Source organism: Echinops telfairi, unplaced genomic scaffold (assembly GCF_000313985.2).
Source record: "Echinops telfairi isolate 266 unplaced genomic scaffold, ASM31398v2 ScPeMD7_2010;HRSCAF=2546, whole genome shotgun sequence".
Taxonomy (NCBI): domain Eukaryota; kingdom Metazoa; phylum Chordata; class Mammalia; order Afrosoricida; family Tenrecidae; genus Echinops; species Echinops telfairi.
Genome location: NW_022105908.1, coordinates 3,977,870 through 3,991,057, shown reverse-complemented (window position 1 = coordinate 3,991,057; position 13,188 = coordinate 3,977,870). Strand labels below are relative to the sequence as shown.

The following is a 13,188-nucleotide window of genomic DNA, read 5'->3' as shown; positions in this document are numbered from 1 at the left end:
TTGGGGATCGAAAAACTCTTTTCACAGGGGTCACCAATTCATAACAGTAGCAAAATTACACTTATGAAGTAGCAACGAAAATAATTTTATGGCTGGGGGGGTCACCACAACATGAGGACCTGTATTAAAGGGTCGCGACATTATGAAGGTTGTGAACCGCTGCTCTAGATGAAACCAGAAACTTGTAAGAGTTTTCAAATCCAGAAGTGAAGGTAACAGGAGATGGTGAGCAGCAGCCTGGAAGCTCTTTTGGCAATTGCTAGAGGTCTCTGGTACTTCCACTCATGGTCCCACTAATCCAGGAAATCCAGAGGGGGCCGAGCAAGGAAGATTCCATAAATGGGGTTTCCCAGCACACCAGAAGGCTTCCAGAGTGTCCAAGACATGGTTGCCAATATGTTTCCAGGAATCAATGTCCACTGTTGTTTGTCACTGTTTCAAAGACAGAGGAAAGGTTGAGTCAAGAAACTCTTCAATTTATTTCTTCAAGCACGGGCAGAATGAAACAGCTGGTTTTGCTACCTACCTCTAAACTGCTTCCAAGATTCAATGAAAATCAAGCAAGTTATATACATTATGTGGGGGGGTAAAGTAAGTTTTAAATGTTCACGGGAAGGGATTAGCAGGTTTTGCAATGATTACAGGATACAACTGATACTCTAAACAATGTGACAAAAAGACAGGTTTTGCGATGATTGTAGGAAATTATCTATCCCTACATTTCCCCAGGGGTCAATAAACCAAAATTCCCTGAAGCCTCATGCCTAGCCTTTCCAGGTCACCAGCCCCTGAGGGCCCTGACTGGGGGAGGCTTCCTTCCTGGCTGCTTCGTCTTAATGGCCTTGCTTACCACCTTCCTGGGTTGAAACACTTCTACTGATTGACCTTAAAGGGGATTTTTACTACAAGGGAAAGCAGTCCTACATTTCAGATTTTTAACAAACTAACCCTTGTCTTCTATGTCCAGTCTTTGGATTAGCAATGGGCTCTTTCACCCCCTCTATCAGTGGGTTGTACACCTTTCCGGTCTTCCTGATGAGGAGGTAGCCAGCCTCTCCCGTTTTCCCTGCAGCGCTAGATTTCTTTAGTTGGCAACTGGTCAGTCATTTGGAGAGAGACTGAGCGGGTTCCCTCACTCTTTATATTTCAAATAGCCCAAACTTTTAAATGTAAACTAGGAAAGTGCTGGAAGAAAACTTGGGTACGTCTCATAAGATCTTTTTATATTTTTAAGTCATAATCTATAAGAAAAAGACTGACAAGTTTAACTTCTCTTACATTTTCCATTACCTGCCCCAAACACCATGAACTTTTTTTACAGCACAGATACAAGGCAGGGGATAGAATTTGCTAACGTACAAGGAGTTCTTCTATCTGGGGAGGAGGAGGAGGAGGACAGAGAGAGAAAGGGAAGAGGGTGGGTAAGAAGGGACATAAAAGAATCATAGTAAATACAAAAGGCCAATAAAAATAATAAAAGCTTCTTAACACCACTCATAATTTAATGAAGGTAAGTGACATATCATTCACTTATGGATAAAGATTTTAAAGTATGATAATATTTACAGGCAAGAGCATAAGGAAACAGTCATTCTTGTCTCTGTTGGTAGAGGTTTGAATTATAGCACAATTTTACAAGACACTGAAACGTTCTAATCATTCTTTTTCTTTTCCTCAAAATTATGTTTCCAGGAACTGAAACCTATTTCCCCTAGGAAGTGGGGAACAGGTGGGTTTGGGAAGCACTCAAAGTGCACAGATCTGGGGCATATTTATATTTCTTTATTGCAGGAAGTAATAATATATGGCAATAAGTAGTAGTAAACATACCAAACATCCTTCAATGGGAGACTGACTCTATGATTGAATATGTTTAAAAAGATAAGGCAAATCCATATGTACTAGCAAAGGACTATATCTGTCTTGTTTTAAAGTGGAAAAAAGCAAGCTGGAAGAGTTGTTTGTAGTGATGAAAGAGGAGGTAGTGGGGAGAAATAGAAAATAAGGAAAGGATGGAGGGAGAGGAGAGAAGATAGGGAGAAAGAAAAGAAATAAAAACTAGATGAACAGGATGGGCAGATGGATGGATGATGGTTGATAAATACAGTTGTGTATGCTAATGAACATCTGGAGGAATAAAAAAAAATGACGGCTTTTTTTTAACTGTTTTGTTTATTTCTGTTTCTCTCTTTGAAGAAAAGAGGCAAGACTGAGAGAGCATTTTGCTTCCGATATAATACATTTCTCTATGTTCAGACAAGAGCTCTGGTGGCATTCTCAGCTAAGCGAACCGCAAGGTTGGTGGTTCAAACCCACTAGCCCCTCCAAGGGAAAAAGATGAGGCTGTGTGCACCTTTAAATATTTACAGCCTTGGAAACCTTGCAGAGGTTACTAGGAGTCAGAATTGACTAGATGCCAGTGGGTGGGTAATATGTAAATGTTTTATATTAAGCATTTACCACGTTTCCAATAAAAGGAAGGCGGGGTGAAAAAACAGACACAGAGGTGTTCCCTGATAAGAAAAAATGGAATGCAGTCCTTGGAACTCACTCAACTTGGGTATTCCCTACGCTACAAAAAGGGGCGTGGGGTGTTGTATATGTCTGTGGACTTGCTCCCTCTCTGGTGGTCTTTCCTTAGCCCTTTCCACTTTCCTTGGCCCTGGTGGGTGATGGACCACAGTGGGAGCAATGCCTCCTGGCTGTCTTTTCACTCCTTTGTGAGTAATGTCCAGTTTCTTCAAACTCAACTCCAGAGTTAGAAATATGAGATCATCCCAGCCATGTGTCTTCTACCCGAGCAGCTACGTTCCTGTGCCATTAAAACCCATCCCAGCTTTGCTGTCACAGCACTGGAGACCCATTTGTGAAACAGTGAAGGGTTTTTACCTCTTTTTTTTTTCTTCTAACATCAGCTCTTTTCCTGGAGACTGTACACTATGTGTGCAATACAAAGCAAGGTGAATATTAATAATCTTCTGTACTTAGACATCTTCCCAACCTACAGAGGCTGCCACATTCATGAGCTCTTTTGATTTGATTTCACAACAACGCTGGGAGCTGGGGAGAGGAGGCAGGTGGGAGGAAATGCTCTGAGAAACTTTGGGAGATGAGAACATCGAGGCCTAAATGACTGGGTTACGTCCATTCAGGATTCTTGGTTACAAACAAACAACACAGAACTAGCTCACTGTATCAAAGGATTTGCCTACGAAAGGACACAGAGTAGTCTGTGGCTCTAGGGAGTAACGACAGTGAACTGTATTTTTCAGGTAATTAACCTCACAGTGCCTCCAACCACTTCCTGCCATTGAGTTCCAGGCTTGTGATTCAAATATTAAAATGCCAGAGACAGAGATTATTATTGGTCTTACCTGGATGAGAGATGGGTTGGGCCCTTTGACTGTCCTACAAAACAGATAATTTCACAAACCTTAGGGTTGCACTGAGGAACCCTGGGGAGTAGTGGTGATGACCACAAGGTCAGCAAATCAAACCCACCAGCTTCTCCATGGGAGAAAAACGAGACTTTCTTTTCCAATAAAGAGTTAACAGTCTTGAAATGCCACAGAGGCAGCTCTACCCTGGCCTAGAAGGCTGCTGAGTCTGAATCAACCGATAGTTTGAATTTGGGGTTTGAGTGGGTGGGAGGTTGAGAGCTCTACGAAGTTGGCAGCTCAGACCTACCACCACCATGCTGCAGGAAGAAGCTATCTGCACCCATAAAGATTGACCACCTTGGAAACCCTATAGAGTGTTGCTGTGGGTCCACATTGACCCAATGGCCAGTTGCCAGCAAAGTCAAGTCAGATCCAAATCTGACACGTCCCATTGTGCGTCAGAGTACAACCATGCTATGTAAGGGTTTCAATTGTTAGTTTTTTAGATTGTCAGACCTTTCCTACACTGCCCTTCTGGGTGAAGTTGAACTGCAAACTCTTGGTTAGTAATCAAGCTCATAAACTACTTAGTGTTTAATGAGACCTTAATTCCATTTCCAGCCAATGTACCAACAGGAGACCTTAATTCCATTTCCAGCCAACGTACCTCATGCACAACCACCACTCGTGTCAGTGGAAGCGTCTAGGTTACTCTGATGATGAACAGGGCTCAGTGGTCCCCCAGAGGAGGACAGACTAGGAAGAAAAGCCTGTCCATCCGCTTTCAAATGCACAATGTCCACTTTACCACCAATCACGGGAACGGTGTAGGACCAAGCAACATTTATTTTACTGCACATGTTGATGAACAACATTTTCACAAAAGGAGATACAGAGCCTGTTCATAGGAGGAGAAATAGAGAGTTGATCAATAGATACTGAGAACTAGGTTTCCAGTTCATCCGCGCACAGGTTTACTACAAACAAAACATGTTTAAGCATGTTCCTGTGATCAGTGGATGGCTGAAGACAAGTTCACTCAGTAATATATTTGTCTTGACACAGGGGCTGCAGTGGGCTGAGACATGACAGCAACTGTGAGGGTGGCAGAGGACTGGGCGGGGCTATTCTGTTGTCACTGTGGGTCTGAACTGACTCACTCTAAGGCACCTAACGACAGCAGTCCCATTAGGGGCCTGCAGTTTCTCCTGAGGAGATCCGTGGGGCCAGGAAAAGCCAAGGTCAACTCAGAAGCTTACAGCAACTGTTTGGGAGGAGCTCACCAGGGTAAAAATCTTGATAGGTGTTCTCAAAAGACATAGGACAATCGTGGGAGATTGTCAAGAAGGCTCTAGGAAATTGAAAGCTGCATTGGTAAAAAGGCCAGCACAGTTGCACCCTACCAGTGCACCTGCTCATTCTCTGGGGGGAGCAAGGGATGTCCTATGACAGCCCTTCAACCTTGATCTTGCTCATTCAGATTCCTTTTTGGTCTCAAAACTCAAAGAAATATCATTTGAGTCGCCCAAGGAAGCCACAGCTCCTATTTTAATGTGGTATAAATCAATGCATACAGATTTCTTCAGGGAAGGAGTAGAACAATGGGAACACCACCTTCAGATGGAAGTCATGTTAAGGCACAACAGCTTCATACTTTGATATTTTGTTTAATAAAGAGGCCTATGATTTGGATCAGTTCCGTTTTTAATTATTTTTTTAACCTGGGAGATAGGGAACAGACAGTCCCAACAGAGGTCTATAGGAGACTTCAGGAAGTGCTGACCCCACACTTGCTCGCGTGTTCTCACCCTCTTGACCGCCTGCCTCCCTCTCTTAGTCCAGCCTTGTTCTCTCTCTCTCTCTGCTGAAGGCCTCCTGAGCTTAATCACTTGCTCCAACGCGTCATTCTCATCCTCCAAGGGCTTGCACCAAAGGCACTCGGTATCCTCTGCCTCGACGCCAGTGTCCCACTCACGAGACCCTGGTGGTTCTAGCTGACGGGGTGTGTGGTAGGAGGGCTCAAGGGTTGAGAGAACTTCATAATCGATGGGGATGTCGTCCAGAATCCAAGAGTAGAAATCATGAAGAACCCTATGGAAATTCATAACTGACTATATTTTTAACTCTCAATTTCTGGAGAGGCAACTGTATTTATCTTTCAAGATGGTCAAACAAGTCTCAGGGAGCTTCACACTCTGCAGGGAGGCAGTCCAATGATCAGTCCTTAGCACCTGACCCAGCTGGCCTCGACAATCAGGCAAGAGGCTGAACTGGTGATGTGGGAGCAACGATGGCAGGTGATCGGTGATTGGCATTATTAGTGCCATACTGCAGTAGGGTGTTGTCTTCTGGAGAATTTTAACCTCTTCTCATCTCTGTGTGTCCTTCTGGGAACAGGTCAAGGTCCTCCTGGAAGAAATATTGGAGCGGGTGACGGATGAGTTTAACATCCCAGAACTGATGGCCAAAGTGGAGGAGCGCACCCCCTACATTGTGGTGGCCTTCCAGGAGTGTGAACGGATGAACAGCCTCACCAGAGAGCTCCAGCGCTCCCTCCGAGAGTTGGACCTGGGCTTAAAGGTGGGTGCAGTCTTAAGGGAGAGAGGGATGGCCAGAGAACATTGCTGAACTTCCCTAAGGAGAAATGGGGACTTGAAAGTTTGAAAACAGTCATCTGACAGAAAGCTCAATATCCAAGATGATGCCACCCCTTACAAACTCCATCTGGGTGAGCTGTAAAGAGTCTTAAGAGGCATCCCTTTCGAAGACTGAAACTAGGGTGACTTGGGTACCAGTGAAATGGGCCTGGAAGGTTGACCCAAGGATTTGAGATGCTAGTAAACTGTACTCTGAATGCCAAAGAGAGAAAATGTAACAACCTGGTGTCTTCTAAGCATACAGGTGAAATCGCTTTCATGGGAGGGGCGATATGTGCTGGTTAAAAGCTTGGGTTCTAATTCTATCACTCTGGGATCCTAACGTCACTTAAATCTCACTGGGTCTCACTTTTTAACTTGTAAAATAAGGATAATAATTACGCCTCTGGCAGATTCCCTTTAGTCACAAACGAGGGACTCAAACAACTTTATTATCAGACCACGATTATAATAAACTATTATTGATCGTGTGGCTCAAACCATGGTATAATATGCTTGGTCAGCTGACCTTGACCCAACTAGAATTTGCTCTAGGCTCAAATACTTCTCTCTTGTTCCACAATAGAAATTCCTTCTCTGGATTTTAAAATATTTTTGTTGGTCTTTTCTTTCTTACTCCTTATTTTTATCTTTATATTATTATTGTTGTTGTTTTCTTCTTTCTGTCTCTGTTTTTAATTGTTTCTGTTGGATTTCCTAGTTTATGAAACACAGAAGAAATGGATGTATACTAACTATAACTGGTGCAATGGTTTATAGGGAATGTGAGGGGTAGAGATGGGAGAGCAAACAATGAATGTGGGGGTGGGGAGGGAGCATTCGAACTGATGGTGATGATGTATGTACAACTCTTTTTAAAAGCAATTTAACTATGGAAGTGTATGATATGTGAATATTATTTCCTAAAAAAAGAAAAAGGGAACCAGGCTTGACCTATGGTGACCATGGGTGAAGGAGGAAGAGTCTTTGCTTAGGGGGCATTGAGTTTTTACTAATGGTGGTAGAGTAATTTGTAAGAGGATATCGATAACAACTGTACAGCATGAGGAGTGTAATCAGTGACACTGAAAATGCTATCAAGAGAGCCTGGGGAGATGGTGGTGTCAGCAGACTAGGGACCCAACCCTCGGCCAGAAATACAATAAGAAAATGCTGCTCAGATCTGAGGAACTCTGAACTGGGGAGCAGAAGAAAACAGCAAGTTTAATTGCCCACAGGCATGAGAGAATAAATGAATCAACAACGAAGTGCTTCTCCCACCATCCTTACCCTCCCTTCCAGCCACAGAGGCCACTGGCTGCTGGGAGCTGGGAACTGGCTCCCCAAAAGGAGCTTCCTTCCTTAGTTATTTTTTAAAACCTATGCTCATTTGTTTTTATTTTTTGACATGAGGGGTGTGTGTGTTTGGAGTTCATTCCACCAGGTCAGACTGTTTAGAGATTCTGGACAGATAGCATAACTGTGTGACAAAAAAGGCCTGATTTGTGGCAGATGGAGGATTGGTGTTGCCACCACGACAAGGCACCTGCTCACGCAGCCATCTCAGTGATTTTGGCAAAAATCATCATGCCTCTCTTGCCCCGTGCACCTTACTCACCTAACCTCACTCTGTGCATCTTCTTTTTGTTTCCATGAATGGAGACATGAAAGGACAGCGATTCGATGACATCTGAGAGGTGAAGAAGGAAAAAGAGGGTGGTACTATCAGCCATCCAAACAGATGAGTTTGAGAAATGTTTCCAAGAAGGGAATCACAGATTTGCCAAATGTATTAAGTGTAACGGAGAGTACTTTGCAGGTTGTTTTGTTTAAAAAAAAAAATTTTTTTTAATACATAGCTTTGAAACAAATTTCGGGGTTTTCAGAGTAGCCCCTCTTATGTGACCCTTGATTGTATAAAGGGACAGAATGCCAAGCTTCTGATGTAAATTCAGTGAAACAGACCTCCCTGGGGGTCCATCTGGAGTGCCAGAACCCCCCTACCAGGACACTGTGGACTGCAAATGACCGCTGATTGCTACTGAATGTCCCTGCAGCAGAATCTGCTCTCATAGTTATCAAATTCCTGCCTCCCTGCGTGCCCCTAGCTCATGTCTCTGAGACCAACAGGTAGACCTTCCAGAGAGAAGTCCATTTGGGTCTGTCTGCCCCCACCTCTGGTTGGCACTGAGGACTGCTGACTGAGGCTCCAGTGTGGTAGGATACAGCCATCTCACAACCAACAAGCTACGAGGAGACCTGATAGCAACGAGGCAGAAGTCCCTCGGATTTGCCAGTGTGACACGTCCTTTGTGGTGCCTTGCGTCATAGAGAGCCCTGGACAATGATGAAGGGACCAAGGAGAAAGTCTCTCTTGCCTTTCAGTCTGCCTCAAGCAAGCTTGATGACAAGTTCCCTGGGCAAGTCTCAGCTCTCCAGGCTAGAGGATCAGGAAGACTGGGTGGAGCGCTTCAGAACGTGTCTTGTCCTGAATGCAGCATGCCAGCATGAAGCAGGGAACCAACAGAGAGGTCTGAGGGGCCCGCCCCTGCCCCAACTACATGGACAACCCCCTCCCCACCCAGAATTCACTTCATAGGACAACACTGAAGCTACAGCTCAAGAGAGGGACACATCTGATCAGAGCACACAGAAGCAAACAAAGGAGGAGGGAGAGAGTGGAGCACATTCTGGCCCACCACGCCCCAAGGATGATATTCCTGCTCAGAGCAGCCAATGTACAGAGAGGATCATAAGTCCAGCCTCATCACAAGACAGGACATCCCTCACTGACCCAGAGCACTATGGGGGACAACACTGGAGACACAGTATGGGAATTATGCCTGATCTCACTCCACCACACCAAGGCAAACCACTAAGGGTGTGCAACAGAACAGCAAGGGGAGCAGAGCAATGAAGTCCCCAGGGAATACCAAAAATAGACTTTGGGGCCAGGGCATGGCACCCCATCAGACTTAACTGGAAAACACTCCTGAAGGTCAACAAACAGACCTTGAACTATTTATAGGCCTTTCTTTTTTTGTCATTGGTTTTGTTGTTGTTTTGTTTTCTTTTGTTGCTTTGTTTTGCTCTGTCTTGTTTTTGTGATTATGATTGTCTCTGCATGTCTCTCTAGATCAGATAGGTGGGCTAAACAATCTGGAGGAGAAAACAATGGACAGAGGGTTGGTGGGGGGGAGGGACATGGGAGTGGGCGATGTGGGGGTAAGGAAGTGGGTGTTAACAAACCCAGGGACAAGGGAATAACAATGAGTGATCGAAAATAAATGGCGAGGAGGGTGTAGGATGTCTAGTAGGGCTTGATCAAGGGCAGTGTAACTGAGATGAATTACTGAAACCCAGATGAAGACTGAGCATGATAGTGAGACAAGAGGAAAGTAAACCGAAATAGAGGAAAGAAGTAGGAGGCATGAAAACATAATAATAATTTATAAATTATCAAGGGTTTGGGAGGGGGGAAATGAGGAGCTGATCCCAACGGCTCAAGTAGAAAGAAAATGTTTTGAGAATGACGATGGCAACAAATGCACAAATGTACTTGACACAATGGATGGATGTATGGATGATTATGAGCCCCCAATAAAATGATTTTTTAAAATGTATCTTGTAGGAAAGACAGACACACAAACTAATTCTAATTCAAGTCTTGTGGGACAAGAGGGCCCGAAGGAGGTATTGGGGTGAGGGAAGGCCTGAGGGAAGAGAGTGCATCAAGGGGCTTTGGGGAAATACAGATGGACGACGGTTGTTGACAAGGGGTACACCTTTCCAGATGTGAAGAGGAGCCTGGAACCTGCTCTACGAGTTAACCTGGAAGTACTTAGTCACAGTTGACAAGGGGTACACCTTTCCAGATGTGAAGAGGAGCCTGGAACCTGTTCTACGAGTTAACCTGGAAGTACTTAGTCACAGTTGACAAGGGGTACACCTTTCCAGATGTGAAGAGGAGCCTGGAACCTGCTCTACGAGTTAACCTGGAAGTACTTAGTCACGGAGTAGTGAGCTTGGGGCAGAATAGACCCAAGCACCTGAGTAAACTGTCCTGAGCTAGTTCATGCCTGGACGAAGAAAGCGAACTATCACAGACACCCCGAAACTCACTGCCTCCGAGTCCATTCTGACTCAGAGTGACCCCGTAGGACAGGGCAGAACTGCTACAGAGGGTCTCCAAGCTGGCACCCCTTTCCAGGAGCAATCACCTCATCTTTCTTCCTTCCAGAGTGGCTACTGGGTTTGAACTTCAGACTTTTCCTGTCCCAATCCAACCAAACCAAAACCCACTGCCACCAATCCGGTTCCGACTCATGGCAACCCTATAGAGAGTTCCTGAGACTGTAACCCATATACAGCCTCCCCTGTCTTCCAATGACTAGCTGAGGTTTGAACCACTAACATTGCCGTTATCCACCCAATGATTACCCTACAGCACCTCCAGGGCTTCTTGCACAGATGAAGAGACTCGGATAAGATGAAGTGCCAACTTCTCTTCAGAAACCATGCAAACAAGTACCAGCCAAGACAAATATGTCCAGGAAAGTTATTGAAAACTGAGCATGAAATTCAAACAGTCCCTGGCACACAAAAACAAAGAAAATGTGTTAGTTCCAGGCTAGTCTACAATAATTACTGGAGTACATTCTCCCAAAAGAAAAGTAATGACATGTAACAACCTCTTGAATACACTTAACAATAAAATCAACTTAAACTTGGATTCCGGGAAATCAAGATACAAAATTATAATTGATGAAAACATCTAAATAAAAGGCAGGATGATTAGTGTAGATATAGAATTTTTTCATGTTGAGGAAATTAAAGTGGTTTCAAGATAATATCGAGTTAGTATAATGAAGAATGTTGACTGTAACCCTCCCGGTAACAACAAAACTTAACTAAAGCTAGTCGCCAAAGAAGTGACGCAGGGAAGCAAACGCTTCAGCAATCCCAAAACAGCAAGTAACGGGGAATGCATGCTTTAAACAGCTCTGCGCTCACGGCAGCGAGGGTCACAGCGCTGTTAGTTATACATCACACAGCGTTTGTGACCACGGCGCCGGGTCGGGCAGTGTTTCCTTCTGCTGTGCTGCCTTCTTGGTGAAATTATATATATATGCATATATGCATACACATACACACACACACACACACAAGTACATAAGAAGGGACTTCAAAAATTTTGTGGGGAAATGGAATTGAAAGATAATAGATCAAAAAGTTTTTGAGAAAATTCCATTATCTCTCAATTCTATTTTTCCACAAACCTTTTAATAAAGTCCCGTTTTAATATATTTATCTGTAAATGCCTGAAGTAAATCCTTCCCTATTGATAACTTGTCAGTGAATATAAATGTATTAAATGCTTTAGTCAAGAGGAGGGTGGCTGAATGGTTAATAAACTATGACCCATTCATACATTGTCTATACAAGTGACAAACCTTAGACACAAAGTTATAAATTGGTTAAAAGTTAGAGGTTGGGGTGGGGGGGACTCCAAGCAAACAGTGAGCAGAAGAGAACAGGAGTGGCAATATTAATATTTGTCAAAATAGACTAAGATGCAGTATAAGCAACAAAGAAGGGCAGTATAGAATAATTAAAGGACTGGTTCACCAAGAAGATATAACAATTATAAATATCTGTGCCCCTAACATCAAAGTCCCAAAATGTATTAAGTAAACTATAAGTAAATGAAAGAGAAAAATAGATCTCTAATGACAGCATGTATCTTAGGTGCTTGGGAGAAAGATGGCATTCTCTGTTCACATCAAGAATTATAGCGTAGGAAACCCTATGTAGGACTGATATAAATTGTTATCAAACCCATGGCAGTAGGTTTGTGTGGTGGTGGTGGTGGTGGTGGTGGGGTGGTGGTGGGGTTCGATGCCGTGAAGTCAGCTCTGACTTACAGGGACCCAGTGTACCACAGAACAAAGCCTTGCTTGGTCCTGCACCATCCCCGCCATCATCAGTGACATTCCGATCAGCAGGAGTTGTCAATGCATCTTGATTGCATATCTGATTGATTTCAGAGTGCAGAAATTGGTGGAATTCTTCCATTTTTCCATCTCTGGCTTCAGTGGTTGGTGCACAGATGTGAAAAATAGTCATATCAACTGATATCCCCTGTAGGTGTGTGGGTATTATCCTATCACTGTCAGCAGTGTTCCTCGAGATAGAGCTTGACATGTTTTTTGACAATGAGCAGGATGCCACAAAGGAGCGTGATATGGACTAAGAGCTTGAGTGTTTACAGAAAGGTCAGCTATTCAAACCCACAAGTCACTTCTTCCTTGAGATGTATAGCCCAGAAGTCCAATGGACAGTTCCACTCTGTCCTATTGGGTGGGTCGATATGCACGGCATTGGGCTTTGTTTCAGGTGGGGACACCATTCCTCTTCAATCTGTCATTCCCAGCATGGTGGACCACAATTCATTGTGGCCAATACCGGTCAAGTTCTGCTCACCACTGCGTAGGTCAAGGAAACGTGATGCTGTCGGTTAGGCATTGGGCTGCTAACAGGTCAAACCACCAACCACCTCGGAGAAAAACGAGGCTGTCGACACCTGTAAGATTTGCAGTCTTGGAAACCCTGCAAAGGGTTGCTATGAGATGGAATCAGCTCGAGGTCAATGAGATCTTTTGGTACTGCTTAAGATAATAATCGTCTTGCATTTCATCTCATTTTGAGGACTTCCAGTTTTATTAATGTATATTTGTGGCTGTTTCCTCTCATTTTGAGTTGTACCACATCCGCAGATGAAAGTCCAGAAACCTCTGCTCAATTCAGTGTCATCTCCACTTTGAGGGGGCACTCTCTATTTTGAATGCCTTCCAACCTGAGGGGCTCATTTCCTGCACTGTATCAGACAAAGGTCTGCTGATTTGATAACCTTTTCAGTGGCTACATTTTCTTTGTTTTCACTCTGCATAAAGAAAGTTTTATCAGTCTAAACCTCTCAGGGCCAACAGTGAGAACAGAGATACCAGGAGGATCTGGGAGGGTGGGGGGAGAAAGGGGACATCTATCAAAAGGATCAACATATAACCCCCTCCCAGGAGGACGAACAACAGAAAAGTGGGTGAATGGTGACAGAGGATGATGTAAGATATGAAAATAATAATCTACAACTTATCAAGGGTTCATGAGGGAGG

The 13,188-nt window shown here is 44.1% G+C and overlaps 1 protein-coding gene across 1 annotated transcript in view; it reads left to right on the top strand.

Annotated features, from left to right (window-relative positions):
* The window catches only part of DNAH9 (dynein axonemal heavy chain 9), a 397,093-nt gene that overhangs the window by 350,633 nt on the left and 33,272 nt on the right, over positions 1–13,188 (top strand). Inside the window, exon 65 of the mRNA XM_045293291.1 lies at positions 5,778–5,960. Coding sequence (XP_045149226.1) covers positions 5,778–5,960 — 183 coding nt within the window. The remainder of the gene's footprint in view (positions 1–5,777; positions 5,961–13,188) is intronic.